Raw genomic sequence first — 18,721 nt, forward strand, 5'->3', positions numbered from 1 at the left:
GTACAACATCTATTACCTGAAAACAAACGCGAGGACATGGTTTCAAAGGGAGGTTTGATCCAATCATTCGAACAACGCTGCGAGAAGATCCATACGGTTTGTTCTGCCATATTGGAATCATCTACACGGTAAAAATTGTCACATAAACAGAGAAAATGTTCTTAAATACACTATTTTATGCAATAACCTAAATCCAAATTAGTGAATTATGAATATGATATTTAGAAAGTGGCAGTAGACACCTAAAACATGCAATGAATTTGAATGCATCAAATGATGGCAGTAAATAGACTATTTGAGCACTCGTGCCACAAAGTCTTCCCCACTAAAAGAATCTGGAGCACGTACAATTATGGGGAAGTGCAAATATATAAATATTGCAAAACATAAAGCTTCATTGAGCTTCAACCCATTGACATTTTATTTAAATACCTCAAGAAAGTCAAGAGTTAACAAAAACAATTTTTTCTTCAATAATATCAACTGTTTGCTATGACAGATGTTAAATGCATGCCCTGTTAAAAGTATATCTGAGCCGTGAATGTACAAAGTAAAATATACTGTTCCCACAATAGTTCAGGAGAAAAGAACACTACCGAGTGAGAAAATGAGGCTACAGAGCACAAGACAGTCCAGTATTTGATCCCTGGTGTGTGTGTTGAATTTGTTGTTCTCATTTCTTTTTTGAAAATATATCTTTATTCAAGGCATTTTCATATATTTAAATAATCAGAAGAACTAAACAATTCAATAAAAAAAAAAAAAAACCCACCCCACCGGCTCCCCGATGCCAACCCCACCCCACATCCCACCTTCCCCATTTTAACCCCCTATCATTTCCTCCCTCCCCCCTCCCCCACCAACCCCACTTGCTGACCCCTCAAACCTCCTTAAATAAATCAATAAACAGCTTCCACCTCCGGGTGAATCCCTCTGCCGACCCCCTCAGAGCCAACTTGATTTTCTTCAGCCTCGGGAATTCTACCAGGTCACTCACCCACACTCTCGCTTTCGGCAGCTCCAAGTCCCCACCATCCGAGCAAGATCTGTCTCCAGGCTATCAGGAAGGTAAAGGCCAAAACACAGCCTCTCTCACCCCCTGGACTTCCAGGTCTTCCGGCACCCCAAATATCACCACCTCTGGACTCTGAACCCCCTCACAGTATTGGACACGCCCAGATCATATGGACAAGTTTCGCTGCCCCCCCCCCCCGGCCCCACACCCATCCTCTACCCACGCAAAGAACCTACTCATCTCGCCACAGTCGTATGAGCCCTATGAGCCACCTTAAACTGGACGAGGCTTAACATCGACAAGAACGTGTTCACCCTCTGCAAGGCCTCTGCCCATGTCTCGGCTCCCAACCTCCCCTCCCATTTACGCTCAATATCTCCACCAGGGCCCACTCCAACTCCATATAAACATCCAACAGTTTCCCCGCCCCCATTTCGTCCTTCGACAACACCCTGTCCTTCAACCCCAGGGGCGGCAGCCCAGGAATGGACAGCACCTCTGCTCACAAAGTCCCGAACCTGCAGGCTCAAAGCCATTTCCCTGGGCAATTCATACACTTCCTCCAGCCCTGCAAATCTGCCTCCTATAAAAAGTCGCCAAAGCGCTCAATCCCCGCCTGCCCACACCCCGAATCCTCGCGTCCAGCCTCCCAACGCAAACCTAGTTATTACACATCAGTGCCCACACCGAGGCATTCTCTACCTTCATCTCCTTCATCAGCTGAGCCAAATTCAGTTTGTGCAACTGCACCCAGCTCTGCACTACCTGGATACCCGAAACGTCCCCTCCACCCCCTAATTAGCAACTTCCCTACTCTCCTTTCCTGTACTCAATCTGGAACGGCTCGCTCTTTCCCATATTCAACTTGTATCCTGAAAACCGGCCAAAAAAAACCAGCATCTCCATGATGCCTCCGATGCTGCCCATCGGGTCTGAAATATACAGCAGCAGATTGTCCACATATGATGAGACCCTGTGTTCGACGTCCTCCTCTTCCCCCGCCCCCCCATCCCCACCCCCGGCTCAATCCCTCTCCAGTCCCTCAACGCCCAAAGCGCCATTGCCAGCAGCTCTATCGCTGAGCTGAAAAGCAACGGGGAGGGCGGGCCACCCCTGCCTCATACCCCGATGCAGCCCAAACTCACTCGGTTTGTCCGCATGTTCGTGACCAGTGCCTTATACTGCAGCCGGACCCAATCCACAAACTCCTGTCCGAACCAGAACCGCCATAGCACCTCCAGCAAATGCGCCCATTCCACCCAATCAAATGCCTTCTCTGCATCTATCGCCACCACTACCTCCACCTCCTGCCTCTCCGAAGGCATCATAATTACATGGAGTAGCATACTCACATTCGTCAACAACTGCCTCCCCTTCAGAAAACCCGTCTGATCCTCATCCATCATGCCTGTGACACAATCCTCAATGCCAACAACTTCGCCAATAGCTTGGCGCCTACATTCAATAGTGATAACAAGCGTTCGGCCCACACTGCTCCAGATCCAGCCAGTGCAGCGCTCATTACCACAATCGCCGAATACTCCAAGTCAGCCACCCCCGTCTGCAACGTCTTATCCAACCATACCCGGTGCACATGGGGGAACTGTGAAACTCCTTCGCCCTCGGCCTCCCAAACCTCCATGGGTCTACCCCGCCCCACCCCAACCCCATACAAAAACTCCCTCAGCTTCTTCGCCACTGCAGATACCCTTTTTATAAATATATTTATTAAAGTTTTTCAACAAAACAATTTTTTCCCCTTACAAACAATAAACCACCCCCACCCCGTAACAAAATAACACAAAATCGCCCTGAGCAAGATATATACATGGTAAGATGATATATTTACATAGCTTTATACACTGGCTCTCGCCCATTCGTGCCAGTTTCCCCCACCCTCCATGTTATCCCCCGCTCATCCGTCCCCTCAAGCAATCTCTCGTTTCTCCGCCCCCCCCCCTTCCAGGGTTGCTGCTGCTGCTGACCGACCTTCCTCTAACGCTCCGCGAGGTAGTCTAGGAACAGTTGCCACCGCCTGTAGAACCCCTGCGCAGACCCCCTTAAGGCAAACTTAATCCTCTCCAACTTTATGAACCCAGCCATGTCGTTTGTCCAGGCCTCCACGCTAGGGGGCTTCGCCTCCTTCCACATTAGCAAGATCCTTCGCCGGGCTACCAGGGACGCAAAGGCCAGAATGCCGGCCTCTTTCGCCTCCTGCACCCACGGCTCGTCCACTACTCCAAATATTGCTAGCCACCAGCTTGGCTTGACCCGGACTTTCACCACCTGAGATATTGCTCCCGCCACTCCTCTCCAGAACCCCTCCAGTGCCGGACATGTCCAGAACACGTGGACATGGTTCGCTGGGCTCCCTGAACATCTTCCGCATCTGTCCTCTACCCCAAAGAACCTACTCAACCTCGCCCCCGTCAGGTGCGCTCTGTGAACCACCTTAAATTGTATCAGGCTGAGCCTGGCACATGAGGAGGAGGAATTAACCCTACCCAGGGCGTCAGCCCACAAACCTTCCTCGATCTCCTCCCCCAGCTCCTCCTCCCATTTACCCTTCAACTCTTCTGCTAGCGCTTCCCCCTCTTCTTTCATCTCTTGGTGTATTGCCGAAACCTTGCCCTCCCCGACCCATACACCCGAGATCACCCTGTCTTGAATTTCCTCTGTTGGGAGCAGCGGGAATTCCCTGACCTGTCGCCTCACAAAAGCCCTCACCTGCATATATCTGAATGCATTTCCCGGGGGTAGCTCAAACTTCTCCTCCAGTGCCCCTAGGCTCGCAAATGTCCCGTCAATGAACAGGTCCCCCATTCTTCTAATCCCCGCCCGATGCCAGCCCTGGAACCCCCCGTCCATCTTCCCCGGGACAAACCGGTGGTTACCCCTGATCGGGGACCACACCGAGGCTCCCACTGCACCCCTATGCCGTCTCCACTGGCCCCAGATCCTTAACGTTGCCGCCACCACCGGGCTCGTGGTGTACTTTGATGGCGAGAGCGGCAGCGGTGCCGTCACCAGCGCCCCCAAGCTCGTTCCTTTGTTGGACGCCATCTCCATCCTCTTCCATGCCGTCCCCTCTCCCTTCATAACCCACTTATGGATCATCGCCACATTTGTTGCCCAGTAGTAGCTCCCTAGGTTTGGCAGCGCCAGCCCTCCTCGGTCTCTACTGCGCTCCAGGAACCCTCTCCTTACCCTCGGGGTTTTGTTCGCCCACACAAACCCCATAATACTCCTACCTACTCTCTTGAAAAAGCCCTTGGTAATCACGATGGGGAGGCACTGGAACACAAACAAAAATCTCGGAAGGACCACCATTTTTACCGACTGCACTCTACCCGCCAATGAGAGCGGCAACATGTCCCATCTTTTGAAGTCCACCTCCATTTGGTCCACCAACCTCATCAGATTCAATTTGTGTCGGGCCCCCCAGCTACTGGCTATCTGGATCTCTAGATACCGAAAACTCCCCTCCGCCCTCCTCAGCGGTAGGTCCCCTATCCCTCTTTCTTGGTCCCCTGCCTGTAGTACAAAAAGCTCGCTCTTCCCTACATTGAGCTTATAGCCCGAGAACTCCCCAAACTCCCTCAAAGTCTGCATGACCTCCACCATCCCCTCCATTGCGTCGGCCACGTACAGCAGCAGGTCATCCGCGTATAGCGACACCCGATGCTCTTCTCCCCTGCGGACCACCCCTCTCCATTTATTAGACTCCCTCAGTGATATGGCCAAGGGTTCGATCGCCAATGCAAACAACAGGGGGGGGGGGACAGAGGGCACCCCTGCTTCGTTCCTCGGTACAGCCGGAAATACTCGACCTCCGCCGGTTCGTCACCACACTTGCCACCGGGGCGCTGTAAAGGAGCTTAACCCAGCTAATAAACCCTCCCCTGAACCCAAACCTACGCAGCACCTCCCAGAGGTACTCCCACTCTACTCGGTCAAAGGCCTTTTCCGCGTCCATGGCTGCCACTATCTCCGCCTCTCCCTCCTCCGATGGCATCATTATCACGTTTAAGAGCCGCCGCACATTCATATTTAATTGCCTGCCCTTTACAAATCCCGTCTGGTCCTCATGTATCACCCCCGGGACACAGTCCTCAATCCTCGTGGCCAGCACTTTTGCCAATAGCTTAGCGTCCACATTCAGGAGCGAAATCGGCCTGTACGATCCACATTGCAGTGGGTCCTTGTCTCGCTTCAGAATCAAGGAAATTGTCGCCTCCAACATTGTCGGGGGCAGGGTCCCCTCCTCTCTTGCCTCGTTAAAGGTCCTCACTAGTAGCAGGGCCAACAAGTCCGCATACTTTCTATAGAACTCCACCGGCAACCCGTCCGGCCCCGGGGCCTTCCCCGCATGCATGCTCCCCAAACCCTTACTCAGCTCCTCCAACCCGATTGGTGCCCCCAAACCAGCCACCTCTTGCTCCTCTTCTCATCCCCTCTTCCCCCCCCTGGGGGCTGGGGTCTGTACAGCTCTTCGTAGAAGGCCTTGAATACCTTGTTTATTTTCTTTGCACTCTGAGTCATGGCTCTCCCACCATCTTTGACTCCCCCTATTTCCCTCGCTGCCGCCCTCTTACGGAGCTGGTGTGCCAGCATCCAACTGGCCTTTTTCCCCATACTCGTAGGTCGCCCCCTGCGCTTTCCTCCACTGTGCCTCCGCCTTCCCCGTAGTCAACAGGTCAAACTCCGTCTGGAGCCGTCGCCTTTCCCCAAGTAATCTTTCTTCCGGGGCCTCTGAGTATCTCCTGTCCACTCGCAAAATCTCCCCCACTAACCTCTCCCTTTCCCTGCCCTCTGTCTTCTCCCTATGAGCCCTGATGGAGATTAGCTCTCCCCTGATCACCGCCTCCCATATCACCCGCACTCGCACCTCCCCGTTGTCGTTGGCCTCCAGGTACCTTTCAATACACCCCCTTACCTTCCCACACACCACCTCATCTGCCAGCAGTCCCACATCCAACCGCCACAGTGGGCGTTGGTCCCTCTCCTCTCCCAGCCCCACTTCCACCCAGTGCGGGGCATGGTCCGAAACGGCTATGGCCGAATACGCCGTCCCCTCCACTCTCGGGATGAGCGCCCTGCCCAGCACAAAGAAGTCTATCCGGGAGTATGTCTTGTGGGAGAAGAAAGAAAATTCCCTGGCCTGCGGTCTTGCAAACCTCCATGGGTCCACTCCCCCCATCTGGTCCATAAACCCCCTGAGCACCCTGGCCGCCGCCGGCCTCTTTCCCGTCCTTGATCTGGAGTGGTCTAGTGCTGGATCCAGCACTGTATTAAAGTCCCCTCCCATTATCAGTCCTCCTACCTCCAGGTCCGGGATGCGCCCCAACATGCGCTTCATGAATCCAGCATCATCCCAGTTCGGGGCATATACATTTACCAACACCACCCACGTCCCTTGCAACCTACCGCTCACCATCACGTATCTCCCTCCATTATCCACTACGATAGTCTTGGCCTCAAATGACACATGTTTTCCCACCAGAAATGCCACCCCTCTATTTTTCGCGTCCAGTCCAGAGTGAAATACCTGTCCTACCCATCCCCTTCTTAACCTAACCTGGTCCGCCACCTTCAGGTGTGTCTCTTGGAGCACAGCCACGTCTACCTTCAGTCCCTTCAAGTGCGCGAACACTCGAGCCCTCTTCACCGGTCCGTTCAGGCCCCTCACGTTCCACGTCATCAGCCGGATTGGAGGGGCTCTCACCACCCCACCCCCCCTGACTAGCCATCTCCTTTTCTGGGCCAGTCCCGTGTCCGCGTCTCCCTCACCCTCCAGGCCCCCAACCGGGGGACCTCCGTCCCGGCCACCTCTTCTGTGTCCCATTCCCTTTCGGCCAGTGCAGCAGCAACCCTTTTCTCCCCCCCACTTCACTCCGCCCCGCTGGACCCCGTCTAGCTTTTTTGCTCCCCCATATCGCTCCCGTAAGTCAGCTGACGCCTGCTGACCCCGGCTTCCCCCGCCATCCCCCCCCCCCCCCCCCCCCCCCGGTGTCAGAATCTCCCCATCAGTAGACGTTCCTACGTTTCCCCCTCCCACCTTTCTTCCCACGCGCGGGAGAAAAACCCCGCGCTTTCCAGAGCCTGCCCCGCCACCCCTGACGCAGCTTCTGTTGCGGCCTTGTCTCTCGTCCCCAGCCCATATAACATTCCCTGCACGTGCTTGCCCCCCTATATACAACCACCATCATACTTCAACCCTCAAACACCCCCCACACTCACAAACCCTCAATTAGAGTCCAACTTTTCAGTTAGTATAAAGGTCCACGCCTCTTCGGGCGTTTCGAAGTAGTGGTGTTGGCCGTTATGTGACCCACAGTCGCGCTGGCTGCAACATTCCAAATTTCACTCCTTTCCGATGCAGCACCGCTTTGGCCCTGTTGAAACCCGCTCTCCGCTTAGCGACCTCCGTGCTCCAGTCCGGGTATATTCTAATCTCAGCGTTGTCCCACTTGCTGCTCCGCTCCTTCTTGGCCCATTTCAGGACCCTCTCTCGGTCTGTGAACCGGTGAAATCTCACCACCATCACTCTTGGCGGCTCGTTTGCCTTGGGCTTCCTCCCCAGCACCCGGTGCGCCCCTTCCAGCTCCAGCAACCCCGGGGGGGCCTCCGCGCCCATCAGCGCCCCGATCATTGTGCCCGCATATGCCGCGGTGCCGGCCCCCTCCACTCCTTCAGGGAGACCCAGGATCCGCAGATTCTTTCTCCTCGACCCGTTCTCCAGGTCTTCGAGTCTTCCCGCCCACCTCGTGTAGCGCCTCGTGCTGCTCCACTCTCACCGCCAGGCCCAAGAGCTCGTCCTCGTTCCGGCTGACTCTTTTCCCTACCTCCTGGATCTTAGCTTCGTGGGCCTTCTGGGTGATCCAGAGTCCTTCAATTGCCGAAACCATAGGCGCCAGCATCTCCTTGCGCATCTCCTCGCACTGCTCTTCGAAGCAGCGCTTGATGAACTCCTGCAGCTCCCCTTTGTCCCTGGCCACCGCCATTTTTTTTTTTACCCTGCTTCTCCCGTTGCTCCAGTGCCACTTTTCTGGCCGTTGCACTTCGGGTCTGTTTCATAGGCGTTGGAGGGGGACCTTCTCTTCCCTTCCCCACGGGTTTTTGTCGAAAAAAGTTCCATTGGGGCTCCTCTAGCGAGCCCGAAAGTCCGTGGTAGCGGGAGCTGCCGACTCGTGCGGCTTAGCTCCGCATCGCCGCACCCGGAGGTCCCCACTGCAGATACCCTTGACGACTTGGGACTCAACTGTTCCAAGCTTGGATCTATGACTGCATTAAAATCCCACCTCCATAATCAACCGATGAGAGTCCGTCCAGAATCTTCCCCACCACCCGCCTCAAAATCCACGTCATCCCAATTTGGGGCAAAACACAAGAATCACCAGCATCCCATCCAACTTCCCACTCACTATTCCCCCCCCCCCCACCGATGATCCTCAATGCTCCCCACCTTATAACACAACCCACTTATTAGCCAACACTGCCACACCCCTCATCTTCATATCCAGTCCCGAATGAAATACCTGCCCCACCCATACCTTTCTCCACCTCGTCTTGTCCCACAGCTTCAGGTGTGCCCCCCTGCAAAAAAGCCACATCCACCTTCAAACTCCTCAAAAGCGTGAACACACGCAACCCTTTAACCGGCCCATTCAGCCCCGTGACTAGCTCCCCATCCCCTTCCCCTGCCGTACTCCTTTCTGGGCCAGCCCCCGGCCCACGTCACACGACCCTCCCACATCCACCCTTGGATGCCCGTCATCGATCCCTTCCCAATTGTGCCACACCAACCAACCCAACACCCATGTCAGCAACCCTCATTCTCCCTACCTGAACAAAGAACCAACTCCACCGACTCCCCCTCACCCCATACCTTCGTTTTGGCAGCCCTCCCAATTACTCCTGTTAATTAGCCCGCCCAGCTAACATGGTGACGCCCCTCCCAAAATCTTCCACCCATCTACCCCCCCCCCAACCAATCCAACCGGCAACCAGTAACAAAAGGCACACTCACCATTGTTGCTCCCTCATAAGGACCTGCCCCAGAAAACCCACCACCAAACACTTTCGCACGCAAGACTCCCCCAAAGTTCAATACCCTCACACTCCTCCCAGTCCACTGTCCCTCAAATTCTGCTGGCACCACCATCGCTCATGCAGCTTGCACGCCATCTCCTCAGCACCCTGTGCACTTGGTCCACCTCCGGAGGCCGATCGAAGGCCCACTCCCCCATTAATTTCTCCAACATCCTTGCCACAGATACCATGGCCTCCGGCACCTTCAATGCTTTCAGGCATCCCAACAATCCTCAAGTTGTGTCTCCTGGAGCGATTTTCCAGATCTTTCACCTTCTCCCACAGCCTCTTCTGGCTCTCCAGCATCACTCGCACCTTCGCACCAATGAGGCCAAATGCTCCTCGCAGGAACTCCAGCCTCTGCTCAACCTGCTCAGCGGTTCCACCACTTTGGTTAGGTCTTCCAGGACTTCTTTCCTTTGTTGCTTAAACTTATTATTCAGGAACTCTACCAACTGCTCCATCGACCACTGGGAAGGCAGAGCACCCCCCTTGCCCTCTGCCATCTTTAACTATGGCGCACCACGAAGATTCTCCTGCTCCCGCAGCGCTTTCTTTCACCATTCCTGGTCAGTGGATCCATCCACCAGCCACACCAGAAGAGTATTGCCTTTCCCAGGCATTCCTGTACCTTTTACCCTCAAATACTGTATCCTTCGGGAACGAAAAAGACCCAAAAAAATCCACCTTGAGCAGGAGCCACCAAATGAGTGACCACTCATTCAATGGCTGCCACCGGAAGTCAGATTTGTTGCTCTCATGACACAGTAAATGCCCCTGGGCTTTAATGCAGAGGAAGGGGGTGCCAGGCCCATTTTCTACTAATTCCTACTCAAAATAGTATGTGGACATCCCATGATTTAATGATAGGACTTGGATTTGATCTGCAACAATCCATCCTACTCAAGTGGTTCAGAAATCAGGGAAGAGCAGCAGTACCAGGGAACAAAGCTCGTGGAACCGTACACTAGCATGAATCAACACAACAATCAAAAAAAAAAAAAAAAAAAAAAAAAAAAAAAAAAAAAAAAAAAAAAAAAAAAAAAAAAAAAAAAAAAAAAAAAAAAAAAAAAAAAAAACTTTATTTGGGTGGGAAATAACAACGCACATATTTGGAGAAAAAAAAAGTTTTTGGAAACTGTCATTGCAGCGGTTTTTCACAACGATAGCACCAAGCAAGTTGAATCTGTACTTATCTTTATTAAATGCATTCAAGGACAAGGTTATTATTAAAATAGGAGAGACAAATGCGGAAGGGAGAGGAGGGTATGGAACTGTGCGATGTAGAGGTATTTAAAGTAAGCAAAAAGAGAGCAAAACGACATGCAAAAGAGCTTGGGCCAGGGGAGAGGAAGAAAAGAAAAATTCAGGATTATGGTCTTCTGAGCAATGTGATTTCTGTATAAATATCAGGAGCTCAGTATTTGCCGGAAGAGTATCGGGTGAGGTTTTAATGTTTTACAACTTCCACAGATGCACAGCCAGTTTCTAACATACCCATTTTCAAACTTCTGTATTCAAACTTCTGTACTCAACGTGATGAGCAGAACTGAAAATTAAATATGTTTGCATCCAGCAATTTGTTTACTAACAGTAGGCACTTTTGAGTTGTTCCTAAATATCAAACACATGCCTTGAGTTTAACCTCAAAAGACCATCTTTATTGTGCTGTACCAATTTCATATCTCCACAGCAGCCATCATTTCACCCTCAGTCAGAATGTCAATTAATTCCGGTATTTGGTTTGAAGCAGATTTCCCAGAATATCGTATGCAAAGCTAACATACCAAACACACACGCATGCATGCAAAAAGAAAAACAAATCAGACAAAAAAAGAAAGCTAGAAACACACAGCAAGTCTTTCAGGTGGTAAGAACAGTCAATATTTCAGACTTGTACCGTTACCATAACTTTTTTTTTTTTTTAAATCACCAGTACATTAATAGAATCAGGAATAACAGGTGCAGGAAACCAGAAAAAGAGAAGAGAAAGCATCTGTGGAATGACTGTTGGAGGATGCAGATGGCTCATTATATCATTTAATAATAATTCCACCAGTAACGCCTCACTGCATTCATCACCTTAGTTTCTTTTTCTACACTTCATCTGTTTAATGATTCTACTGTGTTGTTCTTCTCTAATTTAACACTGCCCTGTTCTCTCGATAGGCATTTCAAACTTTTCCTTTTTTGCCACCTTTGAGTTGTGTTATCACATTCATCAAGAGTCTGACGTAAAGTGTACCCAGGCACTAAAAAGTTAGCTGTGTAGGGACATCCAATGTTGGGCAGCAGTGAGAAGTGACAGAGGAGGATTCTGGGAGCAGTCAGCTCGCTCACCACAACTGAAAAGGGGATTGCGCAGAACCCAGTGTCAAAGAAGGGTAAAGCCCCAAATATTACATTGCTGAAGTGTTTCCATCCTTCCCTCCTCCTCAAAGAAAAAGAAAGAGCGGTTGTTAGATAATTCTTTGTGGCTTAGAAACAGCAGAGCTGAACTTCCGGTGAGAGGGATGTGCCGAGTGGACGCAGGGAACGTGGCTTTCCTCCGTGAACACTTAAAAACGGCATATTTAATGTGAAAATAGCCCACCAAACCCATTGAACCCCCAACCCTCACACAAGACAGCTACAACCACCGAGAAATGACCGACAAGAAGTCCAGGACCCCCCCCCCCCCCACAGTGACTTCCGGTGGCGGCGATGGTGACTTCCGGTGGCGGCGATGAGTGAATGAGCCACATATTCGGTGGCTCTCACTCCGGCGGGATTTGCGGACCTGGTTCCCCGGTTTTGCGGGACTGTGGAGCACTGGAAAGACGGCCACAGAGGTGCTGAGGAACGGGCAGAGCTGCATGGAACCACGGGAGAGCAGAAAGCAGCGAAAACGGGAGAGGAAGGGACAAAGGCAAGGTGCAGGGGAAGCTGACCCGGGAGCAAAGATGGCGGACCTACGGACCTCGGTTCTGGCAATCCAGCAAGCACTGGAAAACATGCTGCAGGTGATAAAAAGCAGTTTTGAGTCGTTGAAGCGGGATAACTTGGACCCACTTCAGAAGGCAGTGGATCAGGTTAACCAGAGATTGGATGCCCAGGACGAAAAGGTTAAGGAGCTGGGAGAGGCGGTGCAGGAGCAGGCGGCCGCGCAGACGATTGCTGCGCTAGATGTCGATGGGTTGAAGGAGAGACAGAGAAGACTGCTGGACAGAGTGGAGGAGCTGGAAAATAGAGCCTGCAGGCAAAATCTGAGGATCATCGGCCTCCCGGAGGGGGCTGAGGGATCCAATGCCACAGCATTTGCGGCTGACCTGTTGATGCAGCTGATGGGGGCTGAAGCCTTTCCGCGACTGCTGGAGCTGGAGAGGGCACACAGAGTACAGGCGAGGCAGATGCGTCCGTGGGGTCCACCCCCGTCTGATGGTGATCAGGTTCCACAGGTTTGTGGAGAAGGAGCGGGTGTTGCAGTGGGCAAAGAGCGCGAAGAGCAGCACGTGGAATAACAATGTTCTTCGCATTTATCAGGACCTAAGCCAGGAGATGGCCAAGCGTCGAGCAGCCTTTAAACAAGTTAAGGAGGTGCTATTTAAAAAGCACGTGAAGTTTGGTCTGCTCTTCCCGGCTTGTCTTTGGGTCACGCATCAGGGCCAACACCACTACTTCTCCGAGCCCGAAGAAGCGATGGACTTTTGTGAGGGATCAGGGGCTGGTCCCGAAAAAAGGACCCACGGACGCAAGCTAGGGTCCAAGAGTTGACATTTGGGGGGATGCCTACTGTGCCTGGACTGTCGGTCGACTGTTTACTGCTTTAAAGGTGCCATGTGTTGTATTTTTTGGGCAGCTTTTGCCTATGGGGGGTGCGGGATCTCCCTCTCGTATGTTCTTTTCCTTTTTTGTTGCTTTTGGGGGGGGGGGGGGGGGGGGGGGGGGGCAACCAGGCTGATCACCTGGAATGTCAGCAGACTAAATGGGCCAGTTAAAAGGGCACGTGTGTTCGCGCACTTGCGGCTCTAAAGGCGGACGTAATTATGTTGCAGGAGACACATTTGAAAGTGTCGGACCAGACTAGGCTAAGGAAGGGCTGGATCAGCCAGGTCTTCCACTCGGGCTTGGATTCGAAGTCCAGGGGGGTAGCAATTATGATCAATAACGGGCTCAATTTGAGGCGGAGGGCATAATCGCAGACAGCAGGGGCAGATTCCTTATGGTAAGGGGCAAGCTGGAGGGGAGGAGAGTGGTGCTGGTGAACATGTATGCTCCGAACTGGGACGACGCTGACTTTATTAAGAGTGCTGGGGAAGATCTCAGACCTAGACTCACAAGTTGATGTTTTTTTTTGGGGGGGAGGGGGGGGGCCTGTGGGAGGCGCTGAAGGCAGCAGTGAGGGGGGGGTTGATCTCAATTCGGGCTCACAGGGATAGGACGGACAGAGCAGAAACGGATAGATTGGTTAAGAAGATTCACCGGATAGACGAGGAGCATGCGGGGTCCCCGGGGGAGGACCTACTCAGAGAATGACCGAGACTGCAGGCAGAACGAGTAGAGCTGTGGAACAGCTTAGGAAGGCAAGGGGTCTGGTGTATGAGCATGGGGAGAGGGCCAGCAGATTGCTAGCGCAGCAACTCAGGAAGAGGGAGGCGGCCAGGGAAATAAGTAGGGTGGTGGACAGGGAGAGGAGCAGAGTGGAAGACCCGTCAGGACTGAATAAGGTGTTTCGGGATTTTTATAGTAAGCTCTACACTTCAGAACCCCCAGAGGAGCCGGAGAAGATGAAACAGCTCCTGGACGGACTAACCTTCCCAAAAGTAGGTGGGGGATCAGTGGACAGACTGGGGGCCCCCGATTAGAGCGGAGGAGGTACTGGGAGGCCTAAAGGCCATGCAGTGGGGGAGAGCCCCGGGGCCGGATGGATACCCAGTAGAGTTTTACAAGAAGTTCTCGGAAATAGTGGGACCAGTCCTGACTAGGGTTTTTAATGAGGCGAGGGACAGGGGGACCTTGCCACCGCCGATGTCGCAGGCCACCATCTCGCTGATATTTAAGCGGGACAAGGACCCGGAATCCTGCGGGTCATACAGGCCGATCTCCCTGATCAATGCAGATGTCAAGCTCCTGGCGATTAGAATGGACGACTGCGTACCGGAGGTGATTGAGGCCGATCAGACAGCGTTTGTGAAAGGGAGGCAGCTGATAGCTAACTTGAGAAGATTGCTTAATGTGATCATGATGCCCCCGACGGGCAAGGAGGTGGAGGTGGTGGTAGCAATGGACGCTGAGAAGGCCTTCGACCGGGTGGAGTGGGGCTATTTGTGAGAGGTACTCGGACGGTTCGGGGAGGGACTGGTTAGTTGGGTCAGACTATTGTTCCAGGCCCCTTAGAGTAAGGATGAATAGGATAATGTCAGATTATTTCAGGCTACATCACGGGACCAGACAGGGATACCAGTCTCCTCATTGCTGTTCGCGCTGGCCAGAGAACCGTTAGCGATTGCGCTGAGAGCTGCAAAGGGGTGGAAGGGAATGACTAGCGGGGGGGTGGAGCACAGGGTCTCTCTCTATGCGGATGACCTGCTCCTGTACGTGTCAGACCCACTGGCCGGGATGGAAAATATACTGGAAACATTGAGGAACTTCGGCCGGTTCTCAGGGTACAAATTAAATATGGCCAAGAGTGAGATGTTTGTAGTGCAGACAAAGGGCCAGGAGAATAGACTGAAGGAGCTGCCATTTAGGCTGGTTGGGGAAAGTTTTCAGTACTTGGGGATACAGGTGGCGCGAGACTGGGGCAGGTTACACAAGTTAAATTTGACTAGAGTGGCGGAACAAATGAAGCGGGAGTTTCGGAGATGGGATGCACTCCCGCTGTCACTTGCGGGGAGGGTGCAGACGGTAAAGATGACAATCCTCCCTAGATTCCTGTTCATCTTCGAGTGCCTTCCGATCTTTATCCCACGGTCCTTCTTCAAAAGGACTGGCAAAATCATCATGAGCTTTGTCTGGGTGGGAAAATCCCCGCGGGTCAGGAAGGCGATGCTTGAAAGGAGCTGCAGCGAGGGGGGACTGGCATTGCCGAGCCTGATCAGCTACTACTGGGCGGCCAACATAGCCATGATAAGGAAGTGGATGGTGAGTACGGGGTCTATCTGGGAGCGGGTGGAGGCGGCTTTGTGCAGGGCCTCCAGTTTGGCAGCCCTGGTCACGGCTCCCCTACCGCTTGCGCCGCCCAGGTACTCCACCAGCCCCGTAGTGGGGGCGGCCCTGCGGATTTGGGGTCAGTGGAGAAAGCATGCAGGGGAGGTGGTCTGGGCTCCAATTTGTGATAACCATCGATTCGCCCCCGGGAACATGGATGGAGGGTTTTGAGCATGGTGGCGGGCGGGGGCGAGGAGGGTGGGCGATATGTTCCTGGAGGGGAACTTTGCGAGTTTGAGGGATTTGGAGGAGAAAGCTGGGCCGGAAAGATGAAATGACTTTAGGTACTTACAGGTGCGGGACTTTGTACGCAGCCAGGTCCCATCCTTCCCACACCTCCCACCAATAGGGATTCAGGACAGAATAGTCTCTGGAGAAGGAGGAGAGGGTAGAGTCTCGGATATTTACAAGATACTCATGAAGGGGTAAGAGTCCCAGACGGAGGTGCTGAAACTCAAATGGGAACGGGAACTTGCGGGGAGATGGAGAACGGGGTATGGGCGGAAGCCCTGAGTAGGGGAAACTCAACCACAACGTGTGCCAGGCTCAGCCTGATTCAGTTTAAGGTCATTCACCGGGCTCACATGACGGTGGCTCAGATGAGCAAATTCTTTGGGATAGAGGACAAGTGCGCTAGATGCGCGGGAGGACCAGCGAACCACGTCCACATGTTTTGGGCATGCCCTAGGCTTCGGGGGTACTGGGATTTTTCGGAGGGATTTGCGGATGTCATGTCCCAGGTGCTGAGAACAAAGGTGGTGATGAGTCCAGAGGTGACAATTTTCGGGGTTTCGGAGGACCCGGGCGTCGAGGGGGAGAAAGAGGTCGATGTTCTGTCCTTTGCTTCCCTGAACTTGGCGAATACTGCTGGCATGGAGGGACTCAAAACCCCCAAAGACCAGACTATGGCTTTCGGACATGTCAAGTTTCTGGGTATGGAAAAAATCAAGTTCGCCTCACCTCAATAAAATTGTTTGTTAAAAAAAATAATAAGTCCAGGACCCGAAGGATTGGCAGAGTCAGCCAAAGCCTGAAGAGAAGGAAAGGACGATGACGAGCACGAGGAGCAGGGTGGGGCAGGCCACACCCAAGCGATCTGGGCCGTCGGACCCACACTGGACCAGCCATTGATAAGCGAGTGAATGGACTTCCTGACCGAGGAGCTCCAGAAACACAGACATGCCTTCAAGCTAGAAATGATGGCTGCAGTGAAGGCCACGGGCGCCCTGGCCTCCTTCAAGGTTGGAGTAGAGCGCCAACTGGAAGCACAGGAGGCAATAATCAGGGACCTAGAAAAAGCAGCGACCAACCAGAGTGACCAAATCGCCACCCTAGAAACAGAAGTTTCAAGGTTGGTGGCGATGCTAGGGGCACCTAAAGGGGAAGGTGGAGGACAAGGAAAACCAGTCGCGCTGCCAGAACCGCCATATCATGAGGGTATCGAGGGCAGAAACCCCACAGAATATGGGGCCCAGATGTTGGGTAACCTGGTCGGAAGGGAGTGCTTCCCCAAATCCCCGGAGACAGACAGAGTCCATAGGTCACTCCGGCCGAAACCTAAAGCAGGGGAACTCCAAGAGCCATAATAGCAAAGTTGCATCGATACCAAGATCAGGAGAAGGTCCTGAACTGGTCAAGTCATACGCGGTCCTGCCAGCGGAAAGGCCATTCACTCTGAGTTTACCAAGACATTGGGGGCAGTCCTGGCCAAGTGCCGTGCTGAAGGTAATACAGCCAAGGTGGCCTTGTATAAGAGTGGGATGCAATTTGGGATGCTGTGCCTGGCCAAACTGTGGGTAACCTTCCAATGGAAGGAATTTGACTTCACTGCGTAGGCGGAGGCAGCCAGGTTTGTGCGCAGACACGAGATTGGAAGGCAGCAACAACAGCAGCAAAAGTGACAACAAACTGGCGGAAAAACAGCGTTAGAAAATGGGGGAAGGGGAAATACAGGAGGGGGGGGGGGAAAGAGACAAGAGAGGAGGACAGACTCAAGGCAGGGAATCGGGAGTGGGGAGAGTAAAATGCTGGCGACAACAGGTCACACATGGTGGAAGCGAAAATAGCAACACCAAGAGTGGTCACCTTGGTGAACCCCGAAACAAAGGGAAACCCAGGAGTACAGGGCCTCTGGGATGGCCATCTTGGATGGCCCCTGGGCAAAGGGAAACTCCGGAATGCAGGGGCGCATCCAAAACGTAAGATTGATCCCGCAGGAGCTGGGGTGGGGACAGAAACCCATCAGGATAGTCACCTGGAACGTGAAGGGACTCAACAGCCCGGTGAAAAGATACAGAGTCTTCGCCCATCTGAAAAGTCTGAGGGCTGGTTATCTTCCTCCAAGAGACACACTTGGAGAAAAGGACTGACTGTGGGTAAGGAAGAGCTGGGTGAGTCAGACGTACCAATCCCGTTATGGGACGAAAGCTGGGGGGTGGGGGGGGATGGCCATACTACTGATAAGAGGACAGCATTCACGGTGACAAAGACAGTTACGTACCTTGGGGGGGGGGGGGGGGGGGGGGAGAAACAGTAGCTGGGGGGGGGGGGGGGAAAACAGTAGCTGGGGGAGGGGGGGGGGGGTACAGTAGGTCATGGCCAGCGGTGCTCTGGAAGGATCACCAGTGGTCCTCATGAACCATCTGGGATGACGCAGAATTCATAAGGAAAACCATGGCAGAAATCCCCAACATGGATACACACCGACTCATCATGGGGGAAGGGTGGCTTTAACTATGTACAGGACCCACAGACCAGCCCCAAATCAGGGAAACTGAAGAATATGGGAATGGAGCTGAACACCTTCAAGAAGCAGATGGGGGTGGTGGACCCAAGGGCATTCACACACACCCAGGGGAGAAGGAATTTTCCTTCTCCCATGTCCACAGGGTCTACTCGAGGATCGACTTCTTTGTAGTGGGGAAATTGGTGCTTCCAGGGATAGTGGGAGCGGAATCCTCCGCAATCGTAATCTCCGATCACACTCCATACTAAATGGATGAGAGATTGGAGACGGGTCGGTCTCAACACCTCCCCCCATAGAGCCTGGACACGGCCCTCCTTGCTGATAAAGCTTTTTGCAATCGGGTATCACAGGCCATAGACGGGTATATAACCAATAGTCTTAAAGGGGAGATCTCGAAATTCTGGGAGATGTTGAAGATTGTGATAAAGGGAGAAATGATCACATTTAAATCGCGCGCAAAAACAGAGAGGAGGGGGTGACCAGGAAACAGCTGGTCGACTCCATACTGGAGGTGGACCGATGGTAATCCATGGCCAAAACCGTGGAACTTCTGGCAGAGAGGGAAAAGTTGCAAATGGACTTTCACCTGCCATCCATCAGGAAAGCAGTCAACCTGCACCGCCAGACAAAGGGGACCTTTTATAAGCATGGATACAAAACCAGCCGCCTTCGCAACCTGC

General features: G+C 52.9%; 1 protein-coding gene across 3 annotated transcripts in view; it reads right to left on the minus strand.

Moving 5' to 3' along the window:
- Positions 1–18,721, minus strand: part of mtfr1l (mitochondrial fission regulator 1-like) — a 62,908-nt gene that overhangs the window by 23,367 nt on the left and 20,820 nt on the right. For all 3 annotated transcript variants that reach the window (XM_072500884.1, XM_072500883.1, XM_072500885.1), the window contains exon 3: positions 17–121. In XM_072500884.1, the coding sequence (XP_072356985.1) occupies positions 17–121 (105 nt within the window). The remainder of the gene's footprint in view (positions 1–16; positions 122–18,721) is intronic.

The sequence above is a fragment of the Scyliorhinus torazame genome, chromosome 1 (assembly GCF_047496885.1).
Source record: "Scyliorhinus torazame isolate Kashiwa2021f chromosome 1, sScyTor2.1, whole genome shotgun sequence".
In the NCBI taxonomy this organism is placed as follows: domain Eukaryota; kingdom Metazoa; phylum Chordata; class Chondrichthyes; order Carcharhiniformes; family Scyliorhinidae; genus Scyliorhinus; species Scyliorhinus torazame.